At 41.7% G+C, this 12,951-nt stretch overlaps 1 protein-coding gene across 9 annotated transcripts in view; it reads right to left on the bottom strand.

Annotated features, from left to right (window-relative positions):
• The window catches only part of CALD1 (caldesmon 1), a 181,670-nt gene that overhangs the window by 67,504 nt on the left and 101,215 nt on the right, over window positions 1-12,951 (bottom strand). Inside the window, exon 1 of one of the 9 annotated variants that reach the window (XM_067747071.1) lies at window positions 409-580. The exons of the other annotated variants lie outside the window; for them this stretch is intronic. Coding sequence (XP_067603172.1) covers window positions 409-461 — 53 coding nt within the window. The 5' untranslated portion in view covers window positions 462-580. Of the gene's footprint in view, window positions 1-408; window positions 581-12,951 lie in introns of those variants that run through there. 9 annotated transcript variants of the gene reach the window in all.

Raw genomic sequence — 12,951 nt, 5'->3', positions numbered from 1 at the left:
CTCTGAGCCCTGCAGATGGATCACTCCGAGCAGAGGGCTCAGGTCTAAATTAACAGCAGATCTTTAGAAACACGATGCTTTGTGGATCGGTATGTGGAATAAGAAAACCCGTGCCTTTGGTATAAACACCCCCAAATGGTCTACGAACCACCAAAAAAAAAAAAAAAAAAAAAAGCAACAGAGGAAAACCAATCAGAACCACCACCAAGTTGAGACCAAAAAGTTTCATACAGGTCTGATATTTACACACTCACTGCCTTCCTTTGCCTCCTGATTTCTCCTCTCGCCTCCCACTCCCACAACTAAAAAAAAACAAAAAAATTATTTTATTTTTTTTTTTACAACGATTCCTTTATGCGAAAGAAGAAGAAGAAGAAGAAAAACTGAAGAGGTGAAGCGAGCACTCACTGGGAGAGCACGGCCAGGCTGCGTCTTCCCTGCGATCCGGATCCCCCGAGCATGTCTGCAGCTGGAAAAGGGCTGCGGGCGCAGAGGTGCTGAGACCCTCTGAGCGGTCAGGGCGTGGACCGGGCCCGCGGAGGTGCCATGTTATCTGTGGCTGAAATGCAGTGTGCAGGATGCTCCCGGGCTCTCCCTTTGTGTTAACACTTTGGTCTGTCCCTGTGACGAAAGTCTGGGCTTGTCCTTTGCCAAATTTACTCCTCCCCACCCTTTCCCTTCGCATAGGATCATCAGAGAGCTGATTGTTATTTTTTACTGTAATCTCTCTAATAGAGGCCCATCATGTTTAGATTTAGATTGTAAACGGCCCAGATTGCTTTGTGATTTCCAGAATGTTATTACTGGGCGGTAGGGGCCAGGATCCCCAGTAGCTTTCATGATGAAGACTTTATATGATCAATTACAAATAATTCTTCCAAGGCAGAGAACTAGTTAAAGGAAAAGACACTGATCCACGTGCTCAGCCTTTTGGAAAACAGTCGACCATGGTATCACTTGCATGCACAATCCAATTCTGAAGAGATCAACGGAAATCAGCCCACCAAAAAGTTCATCCGGGTGCAGTTCTCAGGCCCTCGTTCTGAGCTCTGTTCTCAATTAGCATTGGTGTCAGTGGCTTCCAAAGTAAACAGTTCCCACTGAGAAATCAAATCTGGGAAACTCCTATTATCCCTTTTATTCAGGGGAAGATGCATGATATAAAAATGCATACAAAGGCAAAGGGAAGAGAGCCGGAGGATCAGTGATATGCTGTGTTATACAGGGTGTTTGGTGAAATGAGGGCAACAGCCTGACGAAGGGACATGTTGCAACAGTGGGCCCGGTCTGCCCCCGTGGCACTCTGGTGTGGTGATCTCATCCGCCAGGCCAGGCAAGGGAGCCTGGTCAGCAAGAGCTTGGAAAGCAACCAGATTCCAACCCCTGTGGAGGGGGCGGTGTTGATTCTATCTGGAGATGACACTCTATCTAAGCTTGAGTTATGAATATGCTTCTTCATCGCTAACAAGCAATGAACAGATTGCTGCTGGGCACCAAGATACTTATGGGACTGGCTCTCTGTTAAATAAGTAGAACAACCCAGATCTCCACAATGTAGGGTTAAGATGATTCTTTTGGTAAATAGCAGGAGAAACAATCAACTTTACACATTGATTCACATCCTTCATACGATGAAAAACATCTTTGAGATCTATGGCTTCATATCACAAACATGGACACAGAGGCAGAGAGCACTTCAAAAGTTCACCCAAAGTCGTGGAGAGGAACCAACGCAAGTATTCCTGTGCTCAGCTTGAAGAAGTTTAATTTAGTTAGATTAAATCCTCTCTTCACTTTAACTAACTAGACAATTTTGGTTGTTTTATTGCTTAAGTACTATGCTGTCCTCAAAGTCATAGTTTATAGAGTAATACAGTTTACTGAACTTCAAAATTAATTATCTCTATATGTCATGATGAATATACATCTTTAAATATCCCTTTGATTATATATGTTATCACTCAACACATACTGACTATTTAAAGTGCATGAGACACTCACTGAGATCACACAAGAGGCTTTAATGAAATACTCACTGACTAGACTTGAGTTTATTGCTCCAAAGCTGTGACAGATACATGTATTGAGGCATTTTGCTATTCCTCTTTCTACCACATTTTTCCCATTTAATATTTTTCCTTTTAAAATATTCAGTGATTTGCTGTGGCAAGCAGAATAATATTCCTCCCAAAGACATCCATGTCCTAATGCCCAGAACTTGTGAATATGTCACTTTACATGGCAAAAGGGATTTTCCAGATGTGATTAAGTTAAAGGCATTGAGGTGCAGAGATTACCCTGGATTATCCAGATGTGCTCAGCCTTAGTCACACAGGTGTTTAAAGTGAGATAAACCTCTCCTGTTGAGGTCAGAGGGAGATATGGGTATAGAATAATGGCCAGAGAGATGACCTTGCTGGTACTGAAGATAGAGGAATGGGGTCCAGGAATGTGGCAGCTTCTAGAAACTGGAAAGGCAAGGAAACAGATTCTCCCATAGAGCCTCCAGAAAGCAATGCAGCCCTGTCTATATCTTGATTTTAGCCTAGAGAGACCTGTGCTGGACTTTGAACCTCTAGAACAATAGATAGGTTTGTGCTGTTTGAAGCCACCAAGTTTGTAGTTATTCATTCCAGCACTGATAGAAAACTAATACAGTTGCTTATGGGACTCAACTGACCTTGGGAATATTTTTCGCCTCCTGATTTCCCCCGTTTCCCACCCCCACTCCAATTCTGAGGTGGCAAGTATAGTTTTGACATATTTGGAATAAGTTCATGGAATGGAGTAGCCTGGAAAAACTTCAGTGGTTCTTCCAGGCCAGCCCAGACTCTCTCTCTCTCTTTCTCAACACACACACACACACACACACACACACACACACACACACACACAGGAGAGCAAGAATTTAGTAATCTTCCACTAATATGCTGACATTCATACACTGAAAGTATGCAAATGGCCAGCTGTATAAAAGATATCCACCAAGTTATTTTCCTAGTTGTAAAGACAGAAAGAGGGAAATCATGCACACTTGTAGTTGGCCCCTTGTTATTAATGTAATGTGTTTGGGAAGTAGCTGTCTGTCTTCAGTTTGTAAAACTAATGGATGTCATAATTCCTGCTACCTAATAGGGTACTGACATGACAATAGTGAAGAGAGGAGTGAGTTTTGGGCCTGGGTCAGACACCAGTAGGGCACAGGGAGAGCACAAAGGACAATAAGAAGGAGATTGGATGCATTTGGAGATGTGAATCATGAGATGAGAGTAGGGCTGGAGTAGGCAAGTGCTCCCAGGTAGGCTTCTGTGGTCCAGCTTCCTGGGGCTGGAGAGGCAAGGTGAGAGGAACTAGGAAGAACATACCAGAAGGTAATTGGTGAACAGTGTCTGTTTCTGCAGAGACCAGCAGGCACATGTGCCGTCACTGTGTAGCACAGACACGGGTACTCAGAGTCCAGCTTCCAGAACTGGTGTCTCTGAGAACTGAAGTAGCGATCATTCATTGGCACCATGAACAGCAGGGCCAGCAAGACAGTAGGTGTCATACATATGACATTTCCAGCCTCTTTTACTAGGGGAAACGGAAGTCTGGGCCACTCTCAAATTACTGATAGCACCCTTCATTTCTAGATACTTTGCTTAATTTTTCATCAGAGAGATTCTGGGCTGGGAAGGTTTGAAGGAGGTCAGTGCTATAGAATGAAATAGCTCCCACCACAGGGTGGTCTTTTATTAATAAAATATGATTTAAAAAATAACTTTACTTCATGGAGGTAGGATCTCCATGATCTCTTCCAGACTTCATGGTCTGCAATGGTTGTTTAAGAATAGCTTTTACCTTGGAGCAGTTCCCTAGGGAAAAGAGAGGTATGTGGGAAGTGCCCCTTGTCCTGCCTTAATGCACTTAAGACACACACATACAGAGCTGCTCACCTCCTACAGAAACACAACATAAAGTCAAAGGAAATCTATTCACATGAGAGGCAACCGTTGAAGTAATTTAAAGGGAATGTTTAAAACATCTTGAAGAAATTTTTTCTTACAAAGAAATTCATAGACTGTACACATTTAGAATGAAGCAAAAGATCTTGCCTAGACAACGGCTCACCAAGGGGTGGACAGGAACGGAAACGAAGGGGTTAACTACATATTTGTAGGCTGAACCTCTTTCCTCCTTTCCCTTGGTGACTAGAGTCTTTCCTCCACACCTGAGGGCATCACCCTCCTCCTCACTCCCCAGCCCCAAAAGCACTGAACATGTTCACTTAAACTATATTGCTTTGTATTTTCCAGTGATACTGCTTTTTAACAGATCTTCCTAAGAAATCTTCTCATGAAATACTTATCCCTTTTTCCATCTCCTTCTGCAGAAATTACAGACTCCTCTTCTTTCTTTCCTCTGCTTTCTACCATCCAATAAAGTCTTTTCCTCACCTCTCCTTCCCTATCGTGTCTTTGATAAAGTCTTCGTAGTTCCCACTGTGGAATGTGTGATGGGCTGGGTGGAGGAGGGGGTGGAGAGATGTATGTACTGTTATAGAAAGTCATTGTTTGTCATGAGAATCTGTATGGCCTTTGCTGACACAATTCTCTGAACTATTCTCTGGTCTGACTCCAGGCCTGTAACACATCTTGAGTTGCTATACTGTCTTGTCTGCCTTACAATGTTAGCCATATAGTTCCTGTCCCAGCATCTTCCCCCTACTTAACACTATTTGAATATTTACTACAAGCAAGTCGTGGAGTTAAGTGCCATGGAGGGCTCCAAAGGTAAGAAGGGCAGTCCCGAAGGGAGATAAGATATGCATACAAAAATATTAATGCAAGATGGGGAGTGAAGAGTATTCTGAAAGCAGCGGAGCTGAAGCACTATACTTCTAAGGTGACATCCTACGATCAAGGTCCCAGTGTTTAATCACTCTTCTGCTCAATTTATTCTGTGATTGAACTAGACTTCCTGTGGCTGAAATAGAAATCCACTTATCTCTGTTAGGGCCACAGGTATTAAGTCATCCTTCAGTCTGGTCTTTTCTAGGCTAAACGCCAATGCCTATTTTCCATCCTTTTAATATCAGCTTGAAATATAACAACTCTTCAAACGGGAAACCAAAATTGGACATAATAAAGGCTTGACCAAGGCTGAATGTGGCTGGCTGAAGTCCCAGAGCTGCCTGCCACGTTCCTGTTAACACATCCTAACATTGTTTTCACGTTGATAATAGCATCTCTTATAGAGTTCATTCATTAATTTTTGTGCTAAATCCAGGGTGGTTTTTTTTTCTTCTCCAGATTTGTTGCTTAGTCAGTCTATCTCCAACATTTATCTGTTAAGCTATTTTTGTTGTTATTAATTACCCTTAATATAAAGAACTTCATACTCTTTCCAGAGGCTCATTTTTCAACTCTTTCAGATTACTCTCTGTAGTATTTTTCTTGCCCTCCTGCTTAAAACACAAAATCTGATTTCAAGAAAGGAGAAAAAGATCTTTCAGAAAGCATATACCTGCATTTCAATACCTGGGAATTCTAATGATCTATTTGAGGCAACATAGAGTTCAAGGTCCTCGACTGCACTCAGAGTGTATTTATATATTTCTATCTCCCATTACTAGGCTGTGAGCTCCTTGAGGAGGGGGACTATGTCTTACCCATTTTTGTGCTCCTCCCCTCAGCCCAGTTAGCACAATGTCTGGCAGAGATCAGCCCTTCTGTAATATGTGCCGCATAAGTGAATTAGGGCACCTGGCTTCATAAAGAGCAAATAATGGCCTTGACCAAGTTAATTTGTTTTTTCTGTCGTTGAGTTGAAATAGGAGGATAATTGATTGGTGGCCCGGCCTCAAGTTCAGTTGTGCCTACCACTGGAATTGAGATGCATCTGGGCTTGTGTGACGTGTGGTGAGGGAGGCCTAGGGAGCCGATTTGCATGGGGGTTTGGAGAGTTGTCTGCTATTCCATGCCTTGGAACTGGTCCCTGAGCGGAGGCCCATTGCCATATGTCTGTGTCCTGAGGACAGGGGTGGGTTGCAGAGAAGCGGAAGCTGCTTCCACAAGGTGTTTGCTGAGTCTAGGCCAAGCTTTGGTGGCCAGGTGACAACGAGAAGCAGAGGAAAGTGTCCCCCTTACTACCTCTACAGGAGCACAGCATGGTTTTGGAATTCCGGAAGAGTGAAGCGAACGCAGGGCCACTTTGGAACCTTGAAAGATTGTATCAAGGGCACGAGACAGCATCTTTGACATGGAAGCCCAGGGTCTCAAGTGAACCCCAGGGCAGTGGGAGAGAGGGGTGAGGGCTTCACTGGGGCAGGGGGCCAGCAGCAAGGAGCCATGGGAGGTTGCACATGGTGGGTGAATGCACCATTCATGAGGTTTTATAAGACAGACTTCCAGAAACACTTTTTAAAAAAAATTGATGGTGGGGTGGTAGTCCTGCATCAGCAGAGATCATTAAGAATTATATTACTAGTAAAGTGATTCTGTTGACATCCATACGCAGATTCTGATTGAGGATATATGGGTGACAGTTATAAGGTTTCTGTACATTTTTAAAATGACATCTTATTCTAAAATCTTTTAGACAGACTAAAAGGAGTAAGAAACTATAATGAAGGTCTGTGTGCTCACCATTCAGCTTAAGAAAGAAAATTTGCAAAGTAGGGCTTCCCTGGTGGTGCAGTGGTTGAGAGTCCGCCTGCCAATGCAGGGGACACGGGTTCGTGCCCCGGTCCGGGAAGATCCCACATGCCGCGGAGCGGCTGGGCCCGTGAGACATGGCTGCTGAGCCTGCGCGTCCGGAGCCTGTGCTCCGCAACGGGGAGGCCACGACAGTGAGAGGCCCGCGTACCGCAAAAAAAAAAAAAAATTGCAAAGTAACTTTGTGCCCCATGTGCTCTCCTAGGATGGCCTTCTCTCCCTCTCCACCTGTAGGTAGCTATTCTTCCCCTCCCCTCCTCTCCTCCCTCCACAGCTGGCCCCACCCCAGAAGGCTCACCAGCAATGCCACCCTTGTATGTATTTGGTTCTAGAATGAAACAGGATGGGTGCGTGGGAGTGAGACGTCATTTCACTCTGTCTTGATGCTTCTGTATTTTCATGGTGAAATGCAGGTCCTCTGGTCATGATACCACCGTTCAGTTAAAAAGAGGGCATTCTTTCCTTCCCAAGGCCAAACCTTGAGCCCCAGCATTACGTTGCTAATTCTTCCCCTTAAGAAATCCTGACCCCCAGTTGTACCCCCCTGGCAATCTAACACGTCTTCAGTGCAATGCACCCTAACATTGATCATAAAGGGGACTTTTGTTCAGTGAAAAGATTATTGGCATTTGCCACCGTTTTCCTGGTGTCTCCTGAAGCATTCTGCCTTTACCCATCAAAGCTATTCCTTCTCCTTTTCCCTGGAATGGCTTTTTAAACTCCCTTTGCTTCTCTGAATTCTAGTGGTTCTTTAAGAACCAGTGTCTGGCTCCACCTCTATAAAGTCTTCTTCATTTTGACTTTATTTCTTTGTAATTTATCATCTTAGGAGGAAAGATGAGAAAGCTTGAACCCACTCTTGTTTGCATGCATTTTAGAAATAGTTATGTTGTCATGTGTGACTCAGCCCTTCCAGCTGACTTGCTGTGAGGCTCCATTTCTGTTTAAACTCTTTTGCAACAATTATTTAGGTCCAGTCTCTAAGTTCTTTTTAAAATCTGGGGGTTTTAGCCAGCTGGACTATTTTCTTTTCCTGGAAAGAAAAGTTTCTATCTTAAAAAGATTGTGCTTCTAACTCCCCTCTGCCCTCCAGCTTGAAACACATCTTTAAAACGATAACACGGTGCTTGGAAATAGTAGGGTTCTAACAACAGTTTCTTGAATGAATGATTGCTGGTGCACATCTATAAAACCCTGGTTCTGGTCTCAGAAAATAATAGTATATACCTTATATAATTCTAAGAAAGAAGTGTGTACACGAAAGATATGATTTCTGCCTATAGGAAAATGAATTTAGCCCTTGGTGATAATTTTAGAATATAGATTTCTTGTACATAGATACAATTAAACTGTAAAGGAAATTAAGAAACTATCATGGGGACTCTGAGGATGTAATTCTGGTGCAGGGAAAATGTCACATCTTCAAAGGAAGCACCATAGTTGATAAGCCACAGAATTCTCAGTGTGTATCAGTCTTGTTCAAAGTATCTAAATATTTCCACACCATAAATTTATTTTCTGGTGTCCACTTTATGCATCTGGATATTAAATTTACACATGGTTTTTATAGCTCGAATCAAATCCAGATTTTTTTCCAGTGATACCATATAAGGTCTAAAAAAGTATTGATTTCTCTTTTAGGAGGTCAGACCTGGATTATATTTGTTCCTATTGCTAGAGAAATAGTCCAGTGTGTGTTTTGGATACTTTGGATGTAGTGTTTATTATTGATATTACATAACTGACACCTTTTAAGGTACTATCCTATTTTGTGATTAACAGATCACATGAATTAGTACATGATTATGATATCTATCTATAGATAGAAATAGATGGATGGATACACAGAGTCTTATTTATTCGTTGTTCATGTGTATATACCTTTTCTCACCTGTTTTCTGGCAGTGATGAATCCTAACACCTCTTTTGCAACTGATACAGCTTAAAATAGTGTTAGACATATGGCAGGTGCTCAATAAATACTCATCATTTGCTCTCTGGATTAAAGGGGGGACAGCAATGGAGTAGAGATGCTACATCAAGAAGGCCAGTTGGCTGCTCCTCCCAGACTCCCACAGAGTGGCCTTCTTTGGAGTATTTCTCATGGTACAAGCTCTAGAGGCTCTGCTGCCCCAGCCACTGGATCTTGGGAGTTCTCAGAATGGACAGGTCTCAGAGAGACTGATTGGTTCACAGACTCACAAGAAACTGATGTATACATCAGAATCCTAATTAATGCCAATTAATTAAGATAGAATGGATGACCTCCCTCTTCAGTGCCTGGGGAGCTCTCACTTCCTAACCAGGTTACCCCCATTCCCCAAGCCAGAATGTCAGGAAGCCTCAGTCACCAGAGACTGCTTCATGATGTGGTGTCAGAGCAAAGGGAGGGAACATCATCATGAGGAAGATTTCACCCAAGCCAAGCAGAGATGTGCAGAAACACCTACCTCAGTGGAGAGAATACTTATCATTTCACAGGACTGAACAAACCCTGAGATTCAAGGTCTGTTTTATCTGGATATTCCTAGATGACCAGTGCCAACCCTGGACCTGGCATCCATGCGGAGCTCTTCTACTGGCCCATTCTTTTTTTCAGACTTACTTACTACATCAATGATGTGGACTGAATGTTTGTATCCCCACAAATTCATACACTGAAATCCTAACCCTGGATGTGATGGTATTAGGAGGTAGGGCCTTTGGGAGGTAATTAGGTCATGAGGGTGGAGCCCTCATGAGTGGGATTAGTGTTCTTATTAGAATAGACATGAGAGAGCTTGCTTTTTCTCTCTCTCTCCTGTGTGAGGATACAACAAGAAGACAACCAACTGCCAGTCAGGAAGGGGTCCCTCATCAGACACCGGATCTGCCGGCACCTTGATCTTAGACTCCCCAGCCTCCAGAGCTGTAAGAAATAAATGTTTTGCCGTTTAAGCCACCCAGTCTATGGTATTCTGTTATAGTAGCCCAAACTGACTAAGACAATAGATTACAGTTAGACTCCATTTGCTTATATCTGAGAGACCTAATGTAATTTGACACGCGTTGAATTTATTAGAAATGTTCTTTTGTACACTTTTTGGGCGCCTTTATGGTGGCAGCTTGAGACAAGAGGTTAGAAACAGACTAGGAGAAAGCTCTTCAGCTTTAGGACATGATTTTACTTTGAAGTTATTGAGCAATGAAATCAAGCTATTATTAAGACCAAGGCAAGAAAAACCAATAGAGGTCCTTTTTGCTCATTAGTTCATAGAGTAGAACAGGGAAGGGGTTTTAGTGAAAGCATTTAATTTAAAAAATCATATTCATTTTTCTTATTTAAAAGCCAAAAGCCATCTGGAAAGCTTTTTAATTTTAAGACCTTATGAAGACAACAAAGAAGATAAAATGGATGATACTTACACAAAAAGTAGCATACAGTACACTTCAAATCTGAAAGCCAGTGACCTGAAATATGCATTCAGTTTTCTAAAATATGCTGCAAAGTAAAGAGAGCTGGGGTAATCTGAGATTCCCCTAGGTATTTTAGAACTCAGTGTCTTTCTAGGATAACTTCAAATTATCTTTCTTTTTGACTCTTTTTCAGTGGATCTAAGAATTAAAAATTAAATTAAAAATTAAAAGATACAATTCTGAGGCTATTCTATAGTGCTTCCAAGCCTATGTGTTCTGGGTGTTCCAGCTCATTAACTTCATTTTAATTACAAATTTTATGATAATGAATTAACCAAAGGGTATACTTTTGTAATTAAGAAACTCAATGCCTACTGAAGAATGTGTTGTATCGTAGTCAATGTTTACTAAATTAATCTGAATCTTAGAGTTTTGACTAATAGCTATTTATAAATGCTTCTCCTCTTTCTTCCAAACAGTACTTTTTGAGGTGTATGAACTATTAATAAAAACAAAAAATTCTCCACTTCACCGAAAATAAAGTTAACCCTCTGTATCTTGGTTTAAAAGTCTTGGGTTTTCTAACATCTTTCTTTATTCTTTTTTTTCTTTTTTTTTTCTTGGTTCATCCCAATACTAGAAAACAATGCACTATTTAGAGTCTAAACTTTAGACCCAACTTGTGTGTTAAACACTCTCTATTTCAGAAAGAGTGTTGGTAAATACTAGTCTGAGGTTGGCCCTACCCCTAATCTACTTCTGCCCATCCTCCTGGGATTAACTGAGGTTGTTTATGTCTCCAGACCACAAACTTCGTCTTTCATTAGAGAAATTTTTGATTATATAGTTTGTTCACTGTTGGACTCTTTGGGGCTTGGTATGAACCCTGTAATTCAATGATTATCTGGTCTTATAATGTAAATGTTAATAGCAAATAACACTAAGAGCTTGAGTACTAGAGCAAATAGGCCAACTAAAGGGAATCTACTCTTACCATATGAATATCACTTGCCTCCATGATGCGACTAAATAAGCATAATGGTCAAAATTACACGGGGTAGAAGTCCACTATCCTTAATAATCAGAGAAATACAGGAGGTGAGTTTCTTCATATCTCTAGAGACAAAGATAGGAAGTCAAAATTCCAGTGGCTCATCAGGAGAGTGATGGAACCCCAGGTATGGTATGATTGGTGTCAGTACTCGGAGAATACCACAAAGGTCACCAATGGTTCTGCCTCCCCATAAATAGCTTATCGAAGTGAGCAAAGTTCTGCCTTGGTACACAGATATGATCTGAAGTATCTGTTTGCTCATTCATTTATTCAGCATTGAGTATGGGCCTTTGGGGAAATAAAAGTGAGTAAGATGTAGTTTTGGATTTAGAGTTGCTTTCAATTTGGTGGGGAAAAGAGACATATAAACAAACAAACTATAAAATGGGTGACGATAATTAACATACAAACAAATGCTATGGGAAACCCAAGGTGGGAAATCAGTCACTTGATTGGGGACCTCTGGGAAGGTGTTTTCCAAAGGATGACTGTTGAGATAGGCCTTGAAGGCAAGAGTATACCACTTACAAGAGCTTCAGGAGGTAAGGACAGTGGTGTGGAACAGCACAGAATCCCTATAAGCCTGAGGAATTTTGCTCACTTAGACGCAAAACCAGACAAGTAAGTGACCAACAGCAGGGTTTAATTCTGATTGGGATAAAGCCATCATTTTAAAGTCTTTTGAATTTTCTCTTCAATTCACAACTAGGGGGAAAGGGAAGATAAAATGGCTGCTTCTCATCTGCACTTGAGGTCCTAAGCCCTCTCCAGGGGTGACAGGCTCTGGGGAGAGTGAGAGGTAACACTTTATAGCGTTTTCTCTGAGTCAGATTTTTGAAAGCCTAGAATGCCTGAGGGCCAGTTAGATAGCATAAGATTAGCAGAGAGAGAAGTGTGAACTGTCTTTTGAAACACAGTATATGACCAGAATGAAACTTGCCACTACACATAGAGTTAAATAGAAGTGAATCCGATCTAAATGAATCATACAGGTACCCCTACCTGATAAGTATCTGTCATGTGCAGCTCCCTTACACTTTTGATGACATTTGTCCACATCTCATTGAATTTGCTCAGCCACCCTGAAAAGTGTTAGTTCTACTTTACTGATGAGGAAGCCCAGATCTTCTAAACGTTCATCCAGTATCCTCTTTCTTTTATCCTTGATCTAAAAGGTACTTTCTGGAATATTACTCAGCCATAAAAAGAGACGAAATTGAGCTATTTGTAATGAGGTGGATAGACCTAGAGTCTGTCATACAGAGTGAAGTAAGTCAGAAAGAGAGAGACAAATACCGTATGCTAACACATATATATGGAATTAAAAAAAAAAATGTCATGAAAAACCTAGGGGTGAAACAGGAATAAAGACACAGACTTACTAGAGAATGGACTTGAGGCTATGGGGAGGGGGAAGGGTAAACTGTGACAAAGCGATAAAGAGGCATGGACATATATACACTACCAAACGTAAGGCAGTTAGCTAGTGGGAAGCAGCCGCATAGCACAGGGAGATCAGCTCGGTGCTTTGTGACCGCCTGGAGGGGTGGGATAGGGAGGGTGGGAGGGAGGGAGACGCAAGTGGGAAGAGATATGGGAATATATGTGTATATATAACTGATTCATTTTGTTGTGAAGCTGAAACTAACATACCATTGTAAAGCAATTATACTCCAATAAAGATGTTAAAAAAAAAATAAAAAAATAAAAGGTACTTTCTTTCATGGAGTTAGAGGCAGTTGTAGGGGTTAGCAGCAGCGTAATGCAGAGGGAAAAGCACCGGAACTGGAGTAAATGACGAAGTTT

Source organism: Pseudorca crassidens, chromosome 8, assembly GCF_039906515.1.
Source record: "Pseudorca crassidens isolate mPseCra1 chromosome 8, mPseCra1.hap1, whole genome shotgun sequence".
In the NCBI taxonomy this organism is placed as follows: domain Eukaryota; kingdom Metazoa; phylum Chordata; class Mammalia; order Artiodactyla; family Delphinidae; genus Pseudorca; species Pseudorca crassidens.
The sequence above is the reverse complement of the archived record's forward strand: the minus strand, read 5'-3'. Positions and strand labels throughout refer to the sequence as shown.